Source organism: Passer domesticus, chromosome 4 (assembly GCF_036417665.1).
Source record: "Passer domesticus isolate bPasDom1 chromosome 4, bPasDom1.hap1, whole genome shotgun sequence".
NCBI lineage: Eukaryota > Metazoa > Chordata > Aves > Passeriformes > Passeridae > Passer > Passer domesticus.
Genome location: NC_087477.1, coordinates 58,536,718 through 58,559,343, shown reverse-complemented (window position 1 = coordinate 58,559,343; position 22,626 = coordinate 58,536,718). Strand labels below are relative to the sequence as shown.

The 22,626-nt window shown below is 38.5% G+C and overlaps 1 protein-coding gene across 2 annotated transcripts; it reads right to left on the bottom strand.

Annotated features, from left to right (window-relative positions):
• Positions 1 to 1,359: 1,359 nt before the first annotated feature.
• On the bottom strand, positions 1,360 to 22,504 carry LOC135299333 (tyrosine-protein kinase TXK-like). 2 transcript variants are annotated; one of them, XM_064418230.1, is made up of 15 exons: positions 21,567 to 22,504; positions 15,670 to 15,721; positions 15,350 to 15,452; positions 14,950 to 15,158; positions 13,886 to 13,951; positions 13,203 to 13,257; positions 12,208 to 12,287; positions 10,685 to 10,812; positions 9,484 to 9,558; positions 8,377 to 8,548; positions 7,488 to 7,704; positions 6,565 to 6,629; positions 4,457 to 4,575; positions 3,842 to 3,999; positions 1,360 to 2,543 (listed from the first exon to the last, which is right to left on the bottom strand). In XM_064418230.1, the coding sequence occupies exons 1-15, from the start codon at positions 21,580 to 21,582 to the stop codon at positions 2,475 to 2,477; spliced, it is 1,584 nt and encodes a 527-aa protein (XP_064274300.1). In that variant the 5' UTR covers positions 21,583 to 22,504; the 3' UTR covers positions 1,360 to 2,474. The 2 variants fall into 2 exon arrangements, with proteins under 2 accessions (XP_064274300.1, XP_064274301.1); XM_064418231.1 differs by having other exon boundaries at positions 14,950 to 15,155.
• Positions 22,505 to 22,626: the final 122 nt, after the last annotated feature.

Below are 22,626 nucleotides of genomic sequence, written 5' to 3'. Positions count from 1 at the left end.
AAAGATTATATTGGGAATTGGAAGCCTGGTAGGCAAGCCTTGTTGGCTCCAGTTGTTAGACCAGCGTGTTAACAGGATGGGTGCATATTCACCATGGGACAGCTCAGTGAGAGGCAGGAGCAAGGTGCTTTGAGTACATAAATTTAATGAAGCTGGTTTTCACTGCATGGTGCTGTAATGTATTACACATTAACTTGCAGTAATATGGCAAAACCAGTTTTACAAGAGCTGCTTAAAAAGATGTCTCGTATATTATTCAAAGTCTCCATGTACTTTATATTGTGGAGAGTGTTTGAATTTCACATTGGTAGTGCATCATCTGCTGAAAAGCTTTGTACTTCTGTGGCCTGGGCATAAACTGTGTTGAGCTCCATGTGTGTACTGTGTTTTCTCAGTTTTGGCTGAGAGGGAGCAGAGCCAGGACAGCTGACCTGAAGTGGCCAAGGGGATATTTCACACCATAGAACATCATGATCAATGTATAAATTGGAGGGGAGAGGAAGGGAAGCTGGCTGCGGGCTGCTGGTTACTGCCTGTGGATGGGCTGGGCAGGGGGTGAGCACTGGTAAGGTGCATCACTTGTTTCTCTTGGGTTCCATTCCTCTCTCCTTTTAACTGCTATTGCTATTGTTACAACTTTCTTTGTTTCAGTTTTAACCTGTTCTTGTCTCAACCCACAAGTTTTACCTCCTGATTCTCTGTCCCCTGGGGCAGAGGCAGTGAGCAAGCAGCTGTGTGGCACTGCTGCCAGCTGGGGTTAAACCACAACAGCTGTAGGCCTGCATTCAGTCATGGCTCTGATGAAGGGCTGAATGCTTATAAATAAATTGATTATGAAAGTAAACAGTGACATCAGTTGTTGGCAATTCTTCTGGGAAATTACATGAAAAAATGAGAATATCATGGTTTGATGCAGAAATACCTTAGAAGTGTGTTTGAAGGTACTCCCAAATGTTCAAACAATGGGACTAACAATTTCCTTCCCCAAGAGTTGATAACTACCAAAATACTATTGCAGTAAAAATGACTGATTACTGCCAGGATTATATTTGATTATGAGATGCCATCCTTTGGAAATTCCAAACTTTGTGGGGTTTTCTATATTTAAGTTTAATGTTACAGTTATTTTTAAAAATTGGAAATAAAAAATTAAACTGTTACTCAATTTCTGACCAAAATTAAATTGAACTCATTCTTTCTTTAGCATGTTTTACATATTTCGTCTACAAAGCCCTATAAAACTAAATATTGTGATGTATTTACCTAAAAATAATTCACAATGCAATCACATATTTCCAAGAACATATTTATTTGCAATGATCTGACTATTTTTTTTTAATTATTATGAATTCCATCTACCTTTCCTTATCTACAACATATTTGTGTTGACCACAGTTAAGATTTAAAATTAAAGGAATAATAACATAAGAGGTAGGGGTACAGACGTGTCCATGTAAGGTATCACAGGATCCATCTGAGCACTACTGTAGGGTTCCAGTTTTTACTTGCCCATGAATCATTCTGGCCATTTGCAAGGGGAGGCACTACTTTGTCCAGCCAATCACTGAGCTGGCTGTCCCTTGGACAGAGCCCTGCTCTGCTTCTCTTGGGCTGGATGCTTTGCTGTGCACAAGGACTTGCCTTTAAAAGTGACCTAGCCAGAGCTTTTCTGTGGCATTCACATTTTCTCAAAAATCCCTTCACCCAGGATTTTTCTCCTGGGAAGCTGAGAAGCCTCAGAGAAAAAGGAAAACAATATTATCTCGTTTGCTTATCCTGTGTTTTGCTCCTTTGGAATGTGTTTGGAGATTGTTTACCCACAGGTGATGGTTTCATTGGCTTCTGCTGTGAGTTGTTTTGATTCAATGTTGTGTGGGGTCTCTGGAGAGAGTCACAAGTTTTCTTTGTTATCTTTTTAGCATTCTGTAAGTATCCTGTCTGTATTCTTAGTATAGTGTAGTATTCTTTAATATAATATAGTATCATAAAATAATAAATTAATCTTCTGAGAACATGGAGTCAGATTCATCATTCCTCCCTTCATCGGGGCACCCTGCAAATACAATACTCATCAGAGGTTCTTCCATAATTTTTGCTCTGCCAATCAGTATTCCCCTGTGCATGAGTCACCGTAAGTATAAATAATATAATAATATCGATGCAAGAATTAGTGTAACTCAAAGGAATTAATAAAAATATCTATAAGGTGAGTAGGCTTGGTTACTGCTTTTCAGACAGATTTTTCTCCCTAACCATGAACACAAAGCCTTGAGAGGCCCAAACCAGTGTCCTGGAGTATCTTTCTCAAAGAAGAAAAACTGTGCCAAGACCAAACAGCTGCTTCAATATGTAGGATGCTGGTACTGTGATTTAGATAGAGACCTCTCTAAAAGGTTGAGATTTTCTGTAGCAGCTACATAAGTGGCATGCTCAATGATAACCTTTCAGGAAATATATTGGTATAAAATTTGTGATTATGTCATCTCTGTTAGATCTCTGAGGGTCACTGTTAACTCTGCAAAAGTAGGACGTCCTTCAGGTTTCTGAAAAGAAAAGCAGAGGATAAATTTGTGTTAGCAGATTGGTTGATTACAGTACCAGACTTCAGAAATTTGATATAAGTACATATAAGATAATGCTTTAAAATTACATTTCATTTTATTAATACAGAAGAAAAGATCAAGTTTGTCATTTTAGAGAAAAAAAAATCATTATTAATGACACCAGCAGCATGAGCACAAACACTGGTAAAAAGATTCCTGACATTTCTTTATACTTAGTTCTGGATCAGAATTCCTATGGAATTTCCCCCTGCAGTAGGTCTGTGGAAAGCCCTGCCAGTCAGGAAACCATGGTACTCAGGAATGCTTCCTATGTTTTTGAAAAAGGATCTTCACTGCTGAATAATTTGAAGTGCTCAGCTCAGTGTGGAACAAACTCCTGTCTGGTGGCAGACAGGAAAGAGAGGTTCTTCCCCGTGATCTCTCTGCTGGCTGGCACCCCAATGGATGTTTGTAGTAAGCAGGCAAGCTGGATGCAATTTAGGTTTCCATCTCTTAAGCTTTTTTTTTTTTAAACTCAGGATTTAAAAATTTTATTCAGAGTAGTAAGGGGGGAGATAAAGGAGACAATGGTAGCAACAAGATTCCCCAGCTACTCACTGTGTATGCCTGCAATTTTACATGAAAAAATTGTACATAAAGCTCTTCTGAAAGGAATTTTAACCTAAAATAAAGATGTATTTCTTCTAGAGACTAGAGAAGGAGGTCCCTTAAGGGATTAATCAGATGGAGAAGTTGATGAAATCAGTGTTTTGTTGCCAATATAGAAATGGTGAAAGAACATGAAGTACTAAATCAGCTTGGAGAGGGTGAAAGAGGTGCAGCCTAGGAGCTGCACTGATGTACAGAGATACTGATATACACTTGAACATGGGGGTTCAAAATCTACAGTTAGTGGGCATATCCACTTCGTATATGAATGTGTTATCATTCAGAGCAGATCTAGAGAAAGCTATGCATGATACAAAGGCATGAAAAAGGAATCACATTGCACCCAGCAGAGAAACACGATAACAGTGGCATATTCCAACCCAGGGGTGGTCTAGATCTATTGTTGTGATAGTGTGCTATATATTTCTTGGCTGCAACAGTCAAAAGAAGCAGAGGCTTGTAAACTTTGGTGTGATTTGTGAAAAACATAGTTGGAGATGCTGAGAATGCCACAGACGTGGAATAAGGATTGAATGCCTTGAGCTTTTAAGGTTGCTTTTATATCCATGTTAAAAATTAAGAAAAAAGTAATACCTGAGGGGAGAAAAAAAAAAAGGGGGGGAACAAACCTCATGCCAGCAGCTGTACATGACTTTGTACACCGGATGTGATGCCAAATGTGGTCGATAAAGTCGGTTACCCTGAGAGATCTCACGGACAACTTCAGCATTTGACTTGGTTTCAAAAGGCATTTTGCCTTCTGTGAAAACTTCCCACATCAGAACACCTAGAAGTGAACCAAAATAGGTTTAGGACAAAACAAAATATGCCAAAACCACCAGCTTTAAGAAAATTAGGAGAATAAAAACGACTCCTGATTCTTCTGTGTGTTGAAAAATGAATGAAAATACTGGCAGCCTGAGCTGAATAAAGGATACAGCCCAAACAATTTTCAGCTACTATAATTCTGCTCTCTTTTAAGTCAGCTAAGGTGATGGTCCATGAAACTCAGATGAATATGTTTGTCTAATGAGGACTCATCAGAAATGCATGTTTCAGTCAAAATCTACTTTTTAGGTGCAGAACCTTTCAAATGGAAAATCCATTTGTCTGATATAAGCAAACTTTGAAAAATGGGAAGGACTGAAGCTTAAGATAAGTAACATGGGTAAAAATTTACACTTTCCCAAATCATATCCGTAGTTTTAGGGAAGCGTGGTTGCCCTTTTACCTAATCAACTCACCAAATGACCAGACATCTGATTTGCTGCTATATTTTTTGAAATGAAAGACTTCAGGAGATGACCATTTGACTGGAAACTTGGCACCTGAAGAGCTGATATATTCATCATCAATGACATACCTGAAGAATAAGAGGAAACCACATATATTTGAATGAGTGACATTTCCACAAATGGTTTAGAATTCCAGAAAAATAGTATCAATTTGGAAACAACAAAATTATATCACTACTTTAATATAAAATGAACACCGAAAAAAAAATACAGGAAGCTATGCACTTAAAGACATTTCTGTTTAAATGAATGATTTGGATTATTCATCAGAAATATGTCAGAATAAACCATTTTAATACAAACATAGAGTGACAGGATGGTTATTATTGTCATCTTTTGGGTGTATATTAATAAGACACATCACTTCAGCATGGGCAGGAGAATCAGCAGCAATAAATAATTAGTCTTTTTTTAAAAGAATCCACCTTTTCAACTGCTTGTTCTACCCAAATAAGACTCTCGCTGTCCATCTCCACAGATGCCATATCAGGGACATTGTTACCAAAGAAACACACAAAGAAATGTTCATCACATTCGAGGCAACAGTTCTTGTAGGTGCACTAAAGTAATTGTAGGAGCTGACCTCCCAGATAAAATGAAATTATGTGCCGAAGGCAGGCATTTATAGGGCAGCATTTTAAATTTTTACTAGGCAGACCCCAACATCCTCATGAACTCTGGGCACATTTTCGAGTATTAATGTTCCTGAGCAGATCAGAGACGTGCAGTACACATTTATTCTCAGGGAAAGCATAAAGGTAATTTTTTAAAGCACCTTTTAAAGGTGATCACATTGAAATAAGTAATCTTTTTGCCTCACTTTCTCATTTTGTTTCAGGCACAGAAACACGGGAGGTTATTGAATAAGGAACATATGAAAGAGCAGTACAAAATAGCCTGTAGTAGCAGTTGTGCGAGCTCTGAATAATTAGGTTGTGTTCCCATCACATCTCCACAGCTTCCCCAGGAGAGTGAGTCCTAGAGCCACACCACTGATCTCCACGTTGTGGCCACAGTGAGCCATTCAGGTCCATTATTCTTAGGCTGGACCTTGACAGCCACCTTGTTCTTGCTGTATTTTCTCATTCATTTGGATAAGTCCAGAGCCCTGATACTGACCTTACCCTTTTGGGGAGCAGTACAAGCATGGTACAGGATAGCCCTTTGAAAAATAAGTCCTTAGCTATAAACTGCTAGGGTGTTATAAGCCTGAGGTTAGAAATAAGAGGCAAAACTGAAGGAGCATGGCTGTGCTGACCTAATGACTCACAGCCACAAGGTAAGCGTCACCACAACCTTCTGCTCAAAGCCACTGACTTTGCTCTTTCAAGCTCATCTGCCTCCTAAGTGAGCTGATTCAGTCTGCTAACCCACAGAAAAACTAGTCAGTAAAACACAAAAGAGAGCTTTGTGCTGGGCATGCAAGAGGAAAGGAGAAAGGAGACATCCCCTTTGGGTAGCATTTGGCCAGCTCAGCTGTGCCCTCTGGGGAAAGTCTGTGAGGCTAGAGATATGCTTCTCAGGCTGGTGCTTGTCAGAATTCAGAGTGCTCTCTTTCCTCACTTTGGCTGGTTCTATCACTGAGCAGAAAAACCACTTCCCTGCTAGAGCAGCGTGTGTCACACTTCCTACCCACACAGTCCTCCCTGCATCCTGCCTCACCTACGCAGCTACCGCTGCCTCCACGGGTCAGCAGCATCTCCCAGTCCTGTCCCTGGTGACTTTCTGACCTCCATCCTGCTCAGCAAAGTTGGGGAACTTCTTTTTACCGGCTTCTGGCTGCCCTGTGCACTCTGGGCATTTCTCTGTCCATAAACACCTCTGAAGTTTACCTGGCACTTTGTTTACCTATCTTGAAATCACCAAGAGCAAGAGGAGGACACATCATCCAGTTCATGGTACAGTGGTTGAACAACATTACAGTTTTCATCAGGATTCAAAAATGACCCACAGTGTGATTCCCCAAACCAGTGAAGCAAGCAGTGAGGTTAACTAAAGATCATGCTGCAGCTGTCTGAGAAGAGGTGCTCACAAAACCTTTGTCAGTGGCCTCGTACCTTGCCATGCCAAAGTCAGATACTTTAACCACGTGCTCCACATTGACTAAACAGTTTCTTGCAGCCTGGGGAAAATGAGAGAAACATATCTGAAATCTGTGCTAAAGAATTTTAAAAGAAATACAGCAGCTGATTATATTTGCTTTAGCTCATGCTGTGCATATCTGAAAAGAGATTAGTGTATTGGTCAAAAATATTAGTGAATTTTTGTCTCTGAGTCAGTGAACATATTTCACTACTGTGTAGTGAAACACATACATAGCACCTAGCAACTTAAATACTTGTAGTATGAGTTGTAACATGTACTCTTGAACAGTGAAAGACTTTTAGGCTGCAGAGTCTAATGATCCAACCAGATATTTCCTGAACATCAACACCAGGGACAATTAGTGTAAATTTTTAAAATTTTTTGTGATGTTTTCATTACAGAAATCAGTAACCTCCTGGTAATTTTCAAGATTTTACATTTCTTCATGCAGCTAGGTAGGAGAGGAGGAAGATTTCCGCTCTACGTCCAAATGTGAGCATTGAAAAAGGATCAAGGAGTAAAGAAACAAACTTCTTTCCTCTAAATCCCTGCCTATGGGCCGAAAACCCACTCATATATCCCAGCATTAATGAATGGCTGTAGAGAGCCAAAAATATAGATAGAAAAATATTTCAATTATTTTAAATTCTCATTGTTGCTGACCTTTTGTAATGCTGTGATTTTGGTTGTGTTCTAATCACTTTCACATTGAGATGTCATAATACCAGATAGTTCCATGTCAATATTCTAATTTTCTCTGACCTCTCAAGGGGTTTGCCTTATTAGATCTTTCAGGGCTGAAGTCTTACAAGCTACATAGTGTCCCATAAAATGCAACAGCACATTCTCTACAGCACATAATTGATAAGAACCTCAAAAAACCTATAGTACTTACCAAATCACGGTGAATAAAGCTATTTCTTTCCAGATATTCCATCCCTTCACAAACGTCCTGGCACATGCTCAGGAGAACTTCTCTGCTGAGTTTCCCCCGCCTTTGCCGAAGGTAATTGAGCAGGCAACCATTTTCCATGAATTCAGTCACAACGTAGAGAGGTTTGTGGTGTGTGCACACCCCATAAAGCTGGACCAGCTTTGGGTGGGAGAGTTTCCTGTTTAAAATCACATTTTAGACAGGTTACTATTTATTCTTGGCAGGTAACTAAACCTTTGATTCTCATGGTGGTTTTGAAAAATATTTTCACTACTTGATAAAGAGTGTCCTATTCAGCTTTTTTCAGAGTTCTCCCAGTACTTAGCACTTTTCTCTCTACTTCCTACAAAAATTTCACTCTGTGAACTCATAATTCTTCATCCGTTATATAAGTGCAGTGAATGCAAAGCTTGATTTGGTTGATGCAAAATGGAAATGTCTAGTTACACTTGGTTTGCAGGCAGGGGCCTTGACCCTGCAAGGGTTCATCTCTTCTGGGCCAAGACCTCATGTGGATGCTTCCCTAATTTGCAAAATTTGCATATATGGTAATACAGTTTCTCAAAAGCTTTAGTTGGATAGAAGCTCTGCCAGTATTCCTAGAGACACTGAGTTATGGATTAAATAATTAATTAATTTATTCCCCATTGAGCTCCATAGTACAAAGCAAGGCACACTCTAAAGATAGAGTCTGGGCATAGGAAGCATCTGCATCAGTATGGTTCAGACCTTTATGTCAGCCTTTCTGTCCCACACATCCACCATTCCCATCAAACTGCTTTGTTTGTTTGAAATGGAATTAGGTTATATTTATTTCCTGGTAAACTGACAGAATGGCTTTTGTACTTACATCATCAGTTTGGCCTCCTCTATGAAATCATCTTCAGACATTGCACCTTCATTGATTGTTTTGATGGCAACCTTGATAGTCTCTTTCCATTTACCAAGGTAAACAACTCCAAACTGCCCACGCCCAAGTTCTTTCAGTAACAGCAGCTCAGATGGGTTTAATCCCCACTCCTCTGCAAAAGCAACCCAATATGTCAGGAGAGTCAGGCCAGCTTTCCTGAGCCATGCTCCAGGAGACACGCCTTGCATGGCAGTTAATGAGCACTGCAAAGCATCACACTGCTTCATCAGCTATAGCATTAAGTCTAAATATTTGAAAATGGCTCATGTATGTTTAAATATAAATGCTATTTAACAGCTTAAAAACTGTGATTGCTAATTTTCCTTAACGTAGGAATGTCTGAGGCTTGAAGATAAGGCAAGCGTTCAGATTTGATTACACATGAGAATTTTTCCGGCACTATGGTATGTGATGTTTTTAGCTCCAAACCAGTTCCAGATGGATAGTATAGCTACAGAAATAGCCACTGGCTACCATTATTGTAAAAACTACAATAGCTCAACCCTTCAGAAATATTAAGCCTTGAGATTCATGGGAACATGAAAGATACTCAGTCTTGGAGGTTCCTGTTGCCCAATAGATGGTATGAGATTCCTGATCTATACACACAAAACTGTCATTTATTGCCTGTTTGTTTTAATACTGCAAAAGATTCCATTCTTATTTCTGAAACCTGCAGGACTGACAAAGAAAATCTTCTCCATAAATAGTATTAATTTCAGGTTTCAGTTTTGGTTTCCTAAGCATTTACATAAATCAAATAGCCTTTCAAAAGCTATTAAATGTCTATTTGAGTCTTGGGTTTGCTTAGAAAAGTCCAAATATCTCTGAATACACTGGTGGTTGTAACAGAAGCACAACAGTCTCTGCACAGCAGCAGCTGAGTCAGGTGTCTCATTTGGTACTGACACCTTACACTGTTTATGTGTTTATTATTACCAAAGAATTTCACAGATACAACTTAATTATTAAGCTGGGTGAATATGAGATAAATTCTTGCCTCAGCAGATAGCTAAATCTCCTTAAAAAAGAAGATAAAAAACTTACCATAATTCAATCCTGCAGTTTCTGGTGAGGTACATCCATCTGATCCGACTGGATGGCGGAGACGTGTGATAAGACCTGTCAGGGACAAAGCCACAATATTCTGCTGACTAATTACTTAATTTTAAAATATGCTGTATCATACCTCTTCTCAAACAAAGCTACATGGAATCTGATGTAAATTTCTTATTTCTTGAAGTTATTTTTGCCAAGTTTGCTCAGATAAAACACTACAGTGAGAAGAAATAGAGAAAGACTATTTAGTAGAGCCCTGACTACAAAAGTATTTCTACTTTCATAAAGCCAACAGTAATACTCTTGCTTTTATGTACCATGATAGTGAGCTTAAATGAACTATAAAATACTGTATCATCACCAACCTAAGCAGGGTCTGCCAGTCTTCCAGGTTTGAAATATTTTTGTGTCTCATTTATTTTCTTTGCATTCAAAAGCCAACAGTACTAGTGAATACATCCTTCACCAAGGAATCCCTGAGTTCATTCATTCTTCCCACTACTACTTTTAGGGCCAATTCTGCTACAAGTGTTTCCTACAATTCTCCTCCCTCCAGCAAAAGGCTCTGTCCATTCCCATATCTTCTTCTCTAGTGCAAGGGATCTCCATGTGTTTTCCCATCTTCCTTCATTCACAGTAAAACCATTTTATATTGCATTAAAATGATGGGCAGAACCAAGGTGAAAGATATTTTTCATGCTAAAAATTATAAAAATCTGCCATCAGCCAACAGTTAGAGGTGTCTAACTCTGGTAAGCTGAAAGCCAATGTTAGAGAGTCCTTGTGCCCTTGATTGTTTATAGTATGGATTGGTTGGGGTTTTTTTCCAAAATCAGTAGAATGCTGCCTGCTGAAGCGCAGCATAGTTCCTGCTTTTATTAGATTGCATGTATTCAGGTCCATGTTATAGACAAGAAAGAATTATGATCAAATTTCACTCATGACCCATTCAGTCAAATGTGAACAAAGAGACTACAGATCCGGCTTTTAATTTGCTAAACTCATTTAGTACATGTAGACAATTTTGGTCGTTTCACTTCCCCCATTGTATATGCACATGACAGCTATGACTTTGGTAGAAAGAATCAAAGCATATTTTAATTCATTAGCAATAGAAACACTTGTGTCTCTTTGTATAAGGAAAGTATTAGAAAAAGATGTAAAACTGTTATCAGCTCACATGCCTTACCTGCAGCATTGTGCTGATGATACTCGATGAGTTCAGGAACGGATGAGAAGAGATAGTTTTCTGCTACATAATATTGTCCCAAGTGATTCTGCTTAATTTGATAATGTAGAATATCTCCATTATGACTTCTGAAATCAACAAAACATTATAATTTCCAGTTTTAAATTTTATAAAAATAATTTATACTATAAATCTGCTTAAATATCACTATGGAAACATAGAAAAATCTGAAAACTTGGGTCACAGTTCTCAGCTTAAAATGGCTGTGTGTAGCAATGGCTACTGTTTCAGGAGAAAAAAAAATATTCCTTGACTGCCTGTTTCTCCCAACTTTGGGGGATAGTTGCACAATGTCTTTTTTTTGCCCAAGTATTTTTTACCCCTGTATCATTGCATTCCTAAGAAATAGCCACAGTGTTTAAGAAGTGCTCCTCCTCATTTAGCATTTATTTGAATACAACCTCTTAAAATTAAAATGTTACAAATTACCTGCATTTTTTCCCAAAAAACTTAAAACACATATTCATATATAACATGAGATTAAATTTTCAATTCTACTTCTTCAAAGGGTCTTCATTGGAGCTTTTATTTGACACCTTTGTTTTTCTGTATTTCTTCACATTATCTGTCTTTTTTGCTCTCTGTATATTTTGCTGTCTGCTTATCCCTGCTTTCTGTGACACTGAAAATTAAGCAGTTAAGTTTGCATTTCAGGCTGGTAGTTGCTGAAGGTTAGTACTCTAAATTGTGGACACATGTTCACACAAGCAGAGATCAGAATACAGAGAGATTATACAGCCTGCATTACTGAGTCGTTGTCAGAAACATTACTGAGCCCACAGAAATTGTGAGTCTGTCCCCAGCACAGGGATGGTGGGGAGGGCTGGCCCCAGGTTTCCAAGGAGGGAATGGAGGGAGGGAGGAAGAGGGTGGAGATAACAGCAATGCCTTAGCTGCTCTCACCTCTGGCTTGTTGTAAGAGGGAGAGAAGGAAACCAGACACAGTTGGTACGGGGGGGTGTGGGATTGCTGATGAAGAGGGTGTAAGACAGCTTGAAATAGGTTAAATCTGTGGTGTAGGTGGTACAGGCAAGTGTGAGTCCTGTGGCTGTTCTCTGGCAAAAGTAAGACTGCACAGTAGGGGTGAGGTGATTTTGGGAGACAAACAGGTGAAGTTTGACCACAGCAGAGTCTGGGACGGATTACCGTGCACAGAGCCTGTGAAGAAAGGAAACAGTTTGGTGCTGTGGCCAAAGGCTGTGGCATGGTTTCCACAGCAGATCATCTGAGAATTTCAGTGCAGGTAATCTTGTCTTGCCAGGACATTTGCACACTGACTCCCAGATCCACCCCCCACCATGACCTTTTCTCCACATAGTGTGATTAAATCTGCATGAACAGCAGCCCAGTGGTTCCCTGCTCTTGTGCACTGCATGTCCAACCTACCCAATTATTCTGAAGAATCTGGAGGAAGCTTTTCCACCACCACTTGATTCAAGCCCTAACCATGCAGAGGAACTCACCCCTTAGCCCGCGAGTACATGGACAGCGTAAGAAGACCCTGCCGGCTCGAATCTCTGACAACAAACGCGCCTTCTGTGGGCTGAAAAGAAATCCAAGTACAGTTACCTTATGCTTTTGAGCTTCAGGAATGCTCTCTTGAGACAGGACTTGCAGCTGATTACGAAATTCTATGATTATTTGGGAGGAAGATAAAGTGGAGAACAGGAAGGGATAGCCAGGTACATGGCAGAACAAAATAAACCAAGAGAAGATAACAAGTGCCAGGCATCTTCTTAGAGATAAGTAATTTAGTTGAATTATACACTTCAGTGTGAAGTAGTGAAAATGCTTTGATTTATTAAAAAATCAAATTGTACAAATCACAAGAAAAAAAAATCCAGTTAAAACAATTCTGAGATGTTCTTCCTTGGTCTTTCTTGCCCTGGGCTGAGCAAAGAGCCAATGAGTTTGACTGAGTTAGGCACTTTGGTAACTGACAGGGAGTAGAATGCAATGTGCACTGTTTGCTCTGTATTTAAGGAAGATGCAGTGGTTTGTTAAGTTCTGCTAAACTCAGAGCTAATTAGCTTACTACACGGATTTCAGTTTTTAATGTCTAATGCAACAGACAGGAACAGTAAGCCACATAATTTGATTTATCTGGCACAGAAAATCTACATCGAATTTTCTGGGGCTACAGCTTAAAGCTTTGTCAAGTCTGGATAGTCTGCACTTTACACTTACACCAGAACGCCTTTTTGTTTTAAGGTAGAAATCTTAAAATGTACTTTCTCTCTTACAGAATACCAAACAGATTTTGATTTGACTGTGATAATTCTCTTGATGCCTCTACTGGTAGCTATTTTTCAGTACTTCTAGCTCTATGTAAGCTGAGTTAGTAGTGTTAGCTCTATGCAAGCTGAGTTAGTAGTGTTAGCTCTATGTAAGCTGAGTTAGTAGTGTTAGCTCTATGCAAGCTGAGTTAGTAGTGTTAGCTCTATGTAAGCTGAGTTACCTTCTGACGCAAAAGAAGTTCTGCCTGGCTTCTGTTTATGTTTTTGCAGTACCACCTGCAACAAGGAGATAATCTATCCTTAATTTCAGCCAGCAAAAATGAATGTCTGGTTTGTTTCACACTTTAATAGTTGCTTTATTCCAAGTTAAAAGCATGTTTAGAACTATCATTGTATATGAACATGTCTTAATTTGGAATGATTTTATTAGACCTTTTTTTTAGATCTTTTTGGCCCCAATTTGCTGTGACTAAATATTAGCTCAAATAAAAGAAACCTCAGGAAAAAAAAAAAAAAGTTATGCCAAACTGTGATGAAATTCACAGTTCTGGATGGTGTGTGAAGCCTTTCTTCTCTACAATTTTTCAGAACTTTATTCTTCTCTCCAGTAATTTAAATTTATAATAATTGGAATTAGCTACATGATCACAACAGGCAAAGATCAGAATACAGAAACATTATGCATTGGGTCTACAGAAACAGGAGAAATCTGGATTCTGACACTATGATTCATGCACATGAATGTTAATTCATTTTAAGAATAGTGTTTTGTAACAAAAAAAAAGAAAGCTTTTGATAAACATGTTCATGTCTAATAAAAATTTGAAGGATCAAACATTTAAATGTATCTCTGCAATCCATTTTTAGAAATGAAAGCACAGTTATAATTTTCAAAGGTACTTACTTGTATGTTTCTAAATTGCTTTTCTTGTTCTCAGTAACATAGTTGCTGGGAATTAGACCTTCATTCCTGAAACAATATATTGGGGATAATATTATAGTACGGTGTAAAAGATTAGTAGGATTAAGATATACACCATCCTTTTGCTGAATTACAAAGGTTCCTTATCCTAGGGACTGTGTTGCTAGATGCTTAATTCCAGCATTAGAACTGAATAGAAAATTTGAGTCCTTTCATCCAGGCACAACCTTTCTGTCCCACAACTGTGGATGGCTACTCAAATGAAAAAGCCAGATGGTATAGGCTGAGATTTAGAAAAATAATATTTTTCTTCTGAACCAGAAGCCATCATATTAATTTCTGGCCTATACAAACCTCCTATATAAGAAATGCAAAGTGTGTGCTTGGTTGTGTATTCAAAATAGTTATCAGTATACTTTTGCTGAAAACATGAGTTGAGAAAAAGTATTTAAAATATTTAAAGAGAAATCTAAAGGGAAAGGAGGTGGTTGTATTATAATGTACAACCATTCCCAACATTAGAGTACAGGATACACTGAAGAAAATGCAAAGGAGAAAGGGGAAGAACACAAAACAAACATAAGTGTGAAAAGGATCCCAACTGAAGTTATCTAGTTCTCTAAATAACCTGGTATTTTGGGTAAGAGGTTATGCTTCCGGTATATCTTCATAATCTCTCTGGTTTCATAAAGTTTTTACACATACACACTCCGTTGTAAAGCACTTGAAATATGGAAAGCTGGATTTGCACATGGCCCAGAGCCCAGTGATTCACATGATCGTCAAACACTCTTATGTTGATGAGGATCTTATTGAGTGTAGGGCTTAACTCTGAATTCCCAACAGATTCCCTGTCCATTTCTGGGGTGCCAAACCCTGCTGAAAGTCTGCTCAGTCGATCTGTGTGCCTCACGTATAATTGAACACTTTCAAGCCTGTTCCTAAATAGTCTCATAAGTCTCATTCTATCTGCCCATGTTTGCACAGGTTGCTTTCGGCTTTTGTCTTTCTGTGTAGGAGATTGAGATAGATGCCCTGTCTCTTACCCGTGTCGGTCTCTCGCCTTCCACCAGAGGGGATCGTACTGTTCGAGGATAATGTATTCTTCTGATTTCTTGAGAGGTAAATCTAAAGGCCCTCTAGCAAAGAAATCACAGAGTGCAATAACTCTGGGTTTGTTCGTGCAGTCTTCAAAGGCCTCAGGAGGCAGAGGAGGTAATGGCTTGTCCTTAAACTGTAATTGTCTCTTGTGCTGCTGAAAAATCAAAGTACTTTTCATAATTAGTCTTTTCTCTCTACTATAGATTGCTTAGTTACTGTTACTCTGTGATTTTTATGCAACAAAGAACTTGATATGCTCAAGAGCTAGTTACTCCCCTTCTTACTCTCATACTGAGCCACTGGTACTCACAATTCTCTCTTTTCACCTGCCTAAATATTACTTACCCCACACTTCCAAATAGATTCATAGGAAACGTCTGGTTGTGAGACAGAGTACTGGGTCACCAGAACAGTGTCAGGGTCCAGGTCCACTTTTGCTCTCATTTCTCTGATTTTGAAAAACATGAAGCATTTGTGTGAATGCATGTCTGTAAACATCCACATAAAAATATCCACAGCCATCTATGCCTGCCTTCATTAGAGATATGCAGAGCACAGTGTCTTTAAAGTTCCACATATTTGCTCTTCTACTACAAATAGAGGGATTTTAAGAAGTCCTTTATGTATGGATATTTAATTACTGAAAATTTAAACATTTCACATACCTTTCTTGCACTGAGCAGCAGCAGCAGCAGAAAACAGACTGGAAGGTGTGATCTGTGAACAAGAACAATTTCCATATTTGCAGTGTTCCTGTTTGTTTACTCACAACACTTACAGAATTAAGGACTATCCTATGTGCTTACACCTGCTGTTAGCTCTGTCTGGCTGTGAGATATCTAGCAAATCATTATGGCTGAATTTGCAGCCACCAAACCCAGCAGATCTTTCTTACCACAGTCTCCCTTACAGTGTTTTGGCAATTATGAGGCTATATGTATGAGCTAAATCGGCTCACTAAATCAACAAAAATAAATAATAAAAAAAGATACGTTGTCAGCCAAATTCATAATGATTTGACTTATTACACCCCCTGCACAAGCTCTGCCTAGTGCAATGAAGGGGATGAGAATCTTGTCAGGGACAGGAGGTGAAGAACTGTCCCCTTCAGCACTGACATAATTTTTAGATTATTCAAGCCAAATACAAAACCACACTTGCATGACAAGCTTTTCTTTATTTTGAGGTTTATTCAAGGAGCCACACAATATTAACATGTTTGAATTAATACTGATTTTCCTGTTTCTGTTGCAGCCATTAATATAATAAATACACTAGCCTAGGTTTGAAGTGTGGAGAGAATGCGTGCTTTACACTTGCATGTCAAGGGGTTGATAATCCTTCTTTATAAATTTGTTTCTAAAATCCAAAATACAGTGAATACATCATCACAGACATCAAAAATGTAGAGAGAAACCAATGCAATCTATCTTGTATATGCAGCAGAGGATATGACATTAAATACGTTGGAAGGCATTAAGAAGATTTGAATTAAGGAAATAAATGGTTGACACTTGGTCCACTCCTACCCAGGCTGAGATGTACCTTCCCCAGTTTGTGCTCCCAGAGCAGTTTGAGCTCCCAGATCAGTTTGAGCTAAGCTGCAGCAGTTATGGTCCTGTATTCTTTCCCTCTGCACCTCATCTCATCTCAAACTGGGCAGGACAGGATGCTAAAAGGGCAGGTAACCCCTTCCTGCTGGGTCAGTTCCCTGAAGTCTCACCCTCATGCATCACCACGGGGCAGGTGGGAGGGCAGCAGCAGAACCTGCAGGACTGGTTCAGGTGCCCAGGTGCAATGTACAGTCTTTTAAGAAGCAGGAGAGTCAGGGATGGAGAGACAAGGTTCCCCTCATATTCAGCAGCACTAACATAAAATAAACATTATATCCCACTACAGTGTGTCCTATTTTTCTCTGCCACAAAGGTCATAGTTTGCAAAGAGGCCTCAGATTTTTATTTGAAATAGACTTCCCAAGATCTCAGAATTTTGCTGCTTTGCATTTAATATATTTCTTTGTGCAGTCCCACCAGTTCCTTCCACATTATTTGTTTCTCCTTCATTACACTTTTGCATTGTTGATCCTAATGACCTAATCCAGCCTGGAATAAATAGGATGTCCCTTCTAGTGTCCTGTGAGACTTTTTGCCACTTCCTATTATCAACTGAAAGTCAAATGTGCTAAGAGTATGAATCTTTGCATTCAAACCATTAAACAACCTCACCGCATTATGAAAATGTAACTATTTTCCCTATGAAGGTACACAACATAGCAAATCTTGTGCTAATAAAAGAAGTGAGAATGTTGGATGTCCGAATGATAAGACCAAATCTAGTTCTTAGTTGGAAGAGCCCTGCCTCATAAGTGGTTTGTTTAGACAGTCTTGAAAGTCGTGGTGAAGTTTCCCTTAGACTGTTGAATCCTGTGAAGAATCTGTTGTGTGGGAAACAGATGAGCTGATAGTAATCAGAAAACACCATCAATTGTTTGATAAAAGTTTCCAGCGACAGCTGTGAAAAATGCAGCAATTAAAAATATCCAAGCCAGCTGGCAGCAAAAATTCTCTTCAAAGCAGCCAGACTAAAAAGATATTGTCAATTAAGTTTATTTCCTGTGTAATTGTCCAGTGTAATTGTCCCTTGGCCATTTAAACCTGCCTTATAAATAGTGAAGACTGTGGGTGAAAAAATGCTTGAAGTTTAGTCAATGTCTACAAAGTATGTCATTATGTGCAAATAGGAACATGATATTTGAAATCCTGTCTGTCTCTTCTCATTGAACCATCTAATTTAATTAAACACATTATTCCTCATCAGTTTATTTGCTCTCCATATAAAACATTTACAAGAAATAGTTAGAAAGAGCACTGCAGACTTTCTTTGTAACACTAGAATAATCTTCTAATTAGATTTTAAAGATTTGGCTGTTAGCTTGAAAACAAGGGGTCAGACAGATGCTACGGATGTGTAATTCTGTCTTGTTTTCTTTATGAGCCCAGTAATTTGAGTATATTTATAGTGTAAGGTCAGGAATCCTTTTTGCCTTCAGTGAATCTCAGACTTGTTTTGTTAATGGATGATTTTTATGTCTGACCCCCTCCTTTTACTGTGCTAAAAGCCATTAGTAATAAATGACTGTATGTGACATTTCAAAAAATATCCTGAGTATGTATGACGTTGAGTATTTACCCTCTTGCCCTACCCATAAAACCACAGAAAAGGTATAGGTTGAAGCTGTAATTGTGATGTTTCTTCCTGGGACATTTGCTTCATTTGGTGAGCAATTTTTCCAAGGGTGGAGTGTGTAACCTAATAAAGATGACAAAATAGGAGATGATAAATTCTGCAGACGAAGTTAAGGCTCAGGTTAGATTAAGGCCATGGATCAGACAAGACCACGCTGAACTGAACTGTAGGATCTGGAGGAGCAGCACAAACTTTGCACAGTCCTACCAAAGTTTAATTGTTCTCATTCACCCTGTTGGAGTATTTTAAGTGTGAAATCACAGCCTATCAATCCAGCAGATATCATCCTAAAGCAGATAATTTCCAGTTCTTTGAGAATTGATTTGTCTTTATACATCTTTTCTCAGCAACCTCAGACGCTTCTGAAATTCTTTTGTCCCTGCATTACTTTTAGAGTATTTGTGGAATTAATTCAATAGAAATTAGTACAAGTGTAAATTAATGCAGTGCAAACTGTACATTTCTCCTTGGAAATTTGCCAAGGCTGCCAGAAAGCATTATCAAAGCCCATAGAAAAAGGCCTTCAGCTCTGCAGAGCCAAGTCCTGCTTTAGTTAAATTGACTTAAGGCAAGAAGCTTTGACCTGATGGCTTGGAATTTCAGTTCTCAAGCAAAGACTCATGTACTGATCTATGTATTCATTTTACATCTTCCCTGGTCATTGGTAAGCTTCTTGAACTACACTTTTCCCTCCCAATTAAATTCATATTTATTAAGTTCATAACTTACACCAGAAAGTAGGCCCAAACTGTGTGGCTGTTTCAGAAAGACATGGCAAACACTACAGATGGGGAAAGCTTTGATACCCTGAGTGAATAATTTGATTTAACCTCCTCTCCTCGTGGCCAAGGCAGATGCTGACACAGGGCTGCACAGCAGTGCTGTCACGCAGCAGGAAGATGGCATTTCCTGCCTGACACTTCTCACCCCACATGCACTCTCTCATGTCTTGTGCTCTTCCTTCCTTTCTCTTTTCTCAACACCCATCAGAAAAACTGAGAAAGAATTATAATACTTAAACTCCTGTATTTTAATTTTTTAGAAAAGCTATCATTTGAAATACAAATTAATTGAAAATAGATTCTTAGAATTTACTAATTTAAAATATTTCTTCTTGATTATCCCTTCTTCGAGATCACTGAAATCAGTGGAACAGTTCTATTTGGCTTCCTTTGCTTTTTCACCAAGGATATTTTCCTAAAACACTGGATTAGAGTCACATATTATGTGTTAGAGTCACATATTAGGTAGCCTTGATCCTCTGGTCCCTAACTCAAGTAACCACACTGAAGAGTTCATAAATTAAAGATTAGTCACTGATGGTATCACTGAGAGTTGTACTTCAGCAAGGAAACCACATTTTGGATTCCATATTTGGAAGAGAACAGAGAGACCAGTTAGATTTGCCATGTTATGAATTACAGACTGCTTGGACAGGACAGAGGAAAGAAACACAGGCTAAGAGGAAGAAATATTCTCTAATTTTTAACAGTAAATTAACTTTGAATTCTGTTAAAATAAAGTACTTATGTAGCTATGTATTATTTTAGATTCCACTTCTCTGTTTCCTACCTAACCAAAAAGCTTCCCCTAAATTAAAAGAAAAAAAAAGTAATCAAATCTTGCTTCTTTTAAATCCATACCAAGGAAGATCCCTCTAGCACCCACAGCCCCCTTAAATCTTCCAGCTCACATTCCCTTGAGTTCAATCAAAACACAAGCTATGCAAACACATTGCTTTGATCCTCGGGATATGTCATGATGGAACAACTAAACTCAGTAGTTTAAAACCCAGGTTTAAATTAAACAAGAGTATTTGAGGTGTTCAATCTAGAACTCACCATCTTCCTTCTTCCACTGTATAGAGAATTTTTCATTTCTGCAGTTTTTGATGAAAACTTGCCACCTTAGACAAAGTTATTTAACACAGCAACAAACAAATATAGTACACTTCACTGCTAATGTCTTTTTCTTTCTGGAAATGAATATTTTAGGAGGAAGACACTTGTTTATAAAGCAGTGTAACGTTATCTCCCTGATGACAGGCAAGCAAACACAAACCCCAACACTAGCACAGAGCCATGCCAGCCTATGGAAGTACAGTGATGTACATCAGACATATTAGGATGCTCTGTTTCAAACAAGAAATAACCATGGCATGAGAAGCATGTGGCAAAAGTATAAACACTAGGAAACCAGTGTTGAAGCTAATCTGACAAACACTCAGCCTAAAAATGTGCACCTAACATTTTGATAACCAACTTTTGAGTCCTGAAAATAAATTTATCTGTGCACAACAGAGCAGATGGGATGCAAAAGGAAGAAGAAGATGGGTGAGCTGTCAGGAACTGTCATTTGCTTAAGCAGCTTAAAGAGAGTCCCATCAGAACAGAACAGAGAAGGTAGAGTGAAAACACATTGCGGCCTGATACAATCCCAAGACACCCAGAGTACACTTTGGGTTGATAATGTTGTCTGCATATGTTGCAAATTCACACATATATGTGCAATCTTCCTCCCATCCTCCGTTGTTACTCACTGTAAACGGCAGCTTTAGGAAAGTAACATCAAAGAGAAAAACAACAAGTCAGAAATTAATTTTTATAATTTGCAATTTATAATTTTGTTATTTCACCATTTTCTTCGCTTGCGTTTCTTTTTCTGAGTCAGTTTCCCAAAGCACTATTAACACTGAAGACACTCTAGTCCATGTCTAAGGTTTGCACTCTTCCACCATATTTTTGCTAGAAGCTCTTGCAATGGAGCAAAAGATTTACTGTGTTCAACACTACAAACTCAGCTTCTCCATCAAAACTTTGCTGTAACACAGTGTGCCTCCTGGTCTGGTCTGTCAGTTTTCAACATTACTACAAAAATCAATAACCTGGTAGAAAGCCACACTATAGTTTGCTTCTAAAAGCACTTTAAAATACAAGCTTTCAGCTTTTGGTGTGTGCAAGCTGAGGCTTCCTGTCTTTCCTGTGAGTGAACTCTACTCCGAGGAAAGACAGGTTTAGTTCTACCAAACTCTCTATCCATGTCTATGCAGTTCACAAGTTTAAGAACATTATGTGGAAATATCTCCCTATCTGTATGTAAAATCAGTTGCTTTGCTAAATCTGCCATACAATGGATTAATATTGGTGTGTTAATTTTGAAAGTCCAGACAAGCAGTCTTAACACAGATCCCCTTAGCAGTGCAAGAAAAAGTAGATTCATATTTTTACGGCAATATTTAAATACTTCATTTGCTAAGTACGCTGCTGTTGCACAAAGCAAAACTACAAGATCAAAATATGCAGCCAAGTTTACTTACAGGTAGAAAGAATCATGTCTGGTTATCCGTTTATATTGAAATGAAAATTCAAACCTCTCTTCATCAGCTGTGCCAGTAAAACAGCCCAAACTGAGCTCTTTGCTCTGATACGAAGCATGGTAAACCACAAATACTGCTTGACCACGCCTACTTACCTTTTATTTAAAAAAAAAAGACCCAAACAGAGTAGAAGGAGAAAAAATAGTCTGCTTTCTAGCATCAAAAAAAAGTTATTAAACTGTTACCACTAGGTCTAAGTATTTCTTTTTTTTAAAAAAGTAAAAAAGCCCCAGCAAATGTAAATCACAGAATGGTGTTGGTCAAATGGATTTTTGACCCCAACATATGACAGAATTCAGTTATAATAAAAATGGGAGGAAGGGCTGAAGTTGCTTAAGGGTGAGTGAGCTCATCCAGAAAAAAGGATGGTACAGCATTTCAACCTGCCTTGGAAGACACCAGGAGAGTCAGCAGCACAGCTGCCTCCAGAGGTGATCTGATCCTTTCTAAAATTAGCTGCCTAAGGCTACATTGAAAATGTAGCCTTAGGCAGCCTTCCTCCTAAAAAATGAATTAATCTAGAAACTGGGTGCCTCAGAGTTCCTGACATCCTATATCAAGCCAAATACTAAGTAGGCAGAAATTCTTTTCAGCTACTGGGAAGAGGCATGCAAAAGGGCAAGATTCAGAGCACCCACCCCACTTAGAAAACTGCTGCCAAATGTTCATACAGTTAGTGGCTGTTTTATTATACAAATTAATGATAAATATTGAACTATTGCAAAGAAATAGGCTTAAGGTTCATTGCAAGCAATTAAATCTTTGATTTTCCTAAGCTTCATTTGTCTTTTAAAGGAAATATTACTTATGACACGATGTGTGGTTGAAAGAGTTAGCAGCACCATACTTTGCAAGTTCTTACGAGAAAGTGGGGTTCAAAGGAGCAGTTAGGGAAGGAAAGATGTGCCTGGCTTACCTTAAATGTTCCACACTGCTTTTTCCACTACTTTTTGTACTAGGTAGAGTAGAAACCCCTAGATTTTCCCTTTCAACAATGCTT

Coding starts and splice junctions, on each gene's coding strand:
- LOC135299333 (XM_064418230.1), bottom strand. Junction 15,159..15,349: donor AATCTATTTGGAAGTGTGGG/GTAAGTAATATT, acceptor TTGATTTTTCAG/CAGCACAAGAGACAATTACA. Junction 7,705..8,376: donor GAGGAGGCCAAACTGATGAT/GTAAGTACAAAA, acceptor GATTTTAAACAG/GAAACTCTCCCACCCAAAGC.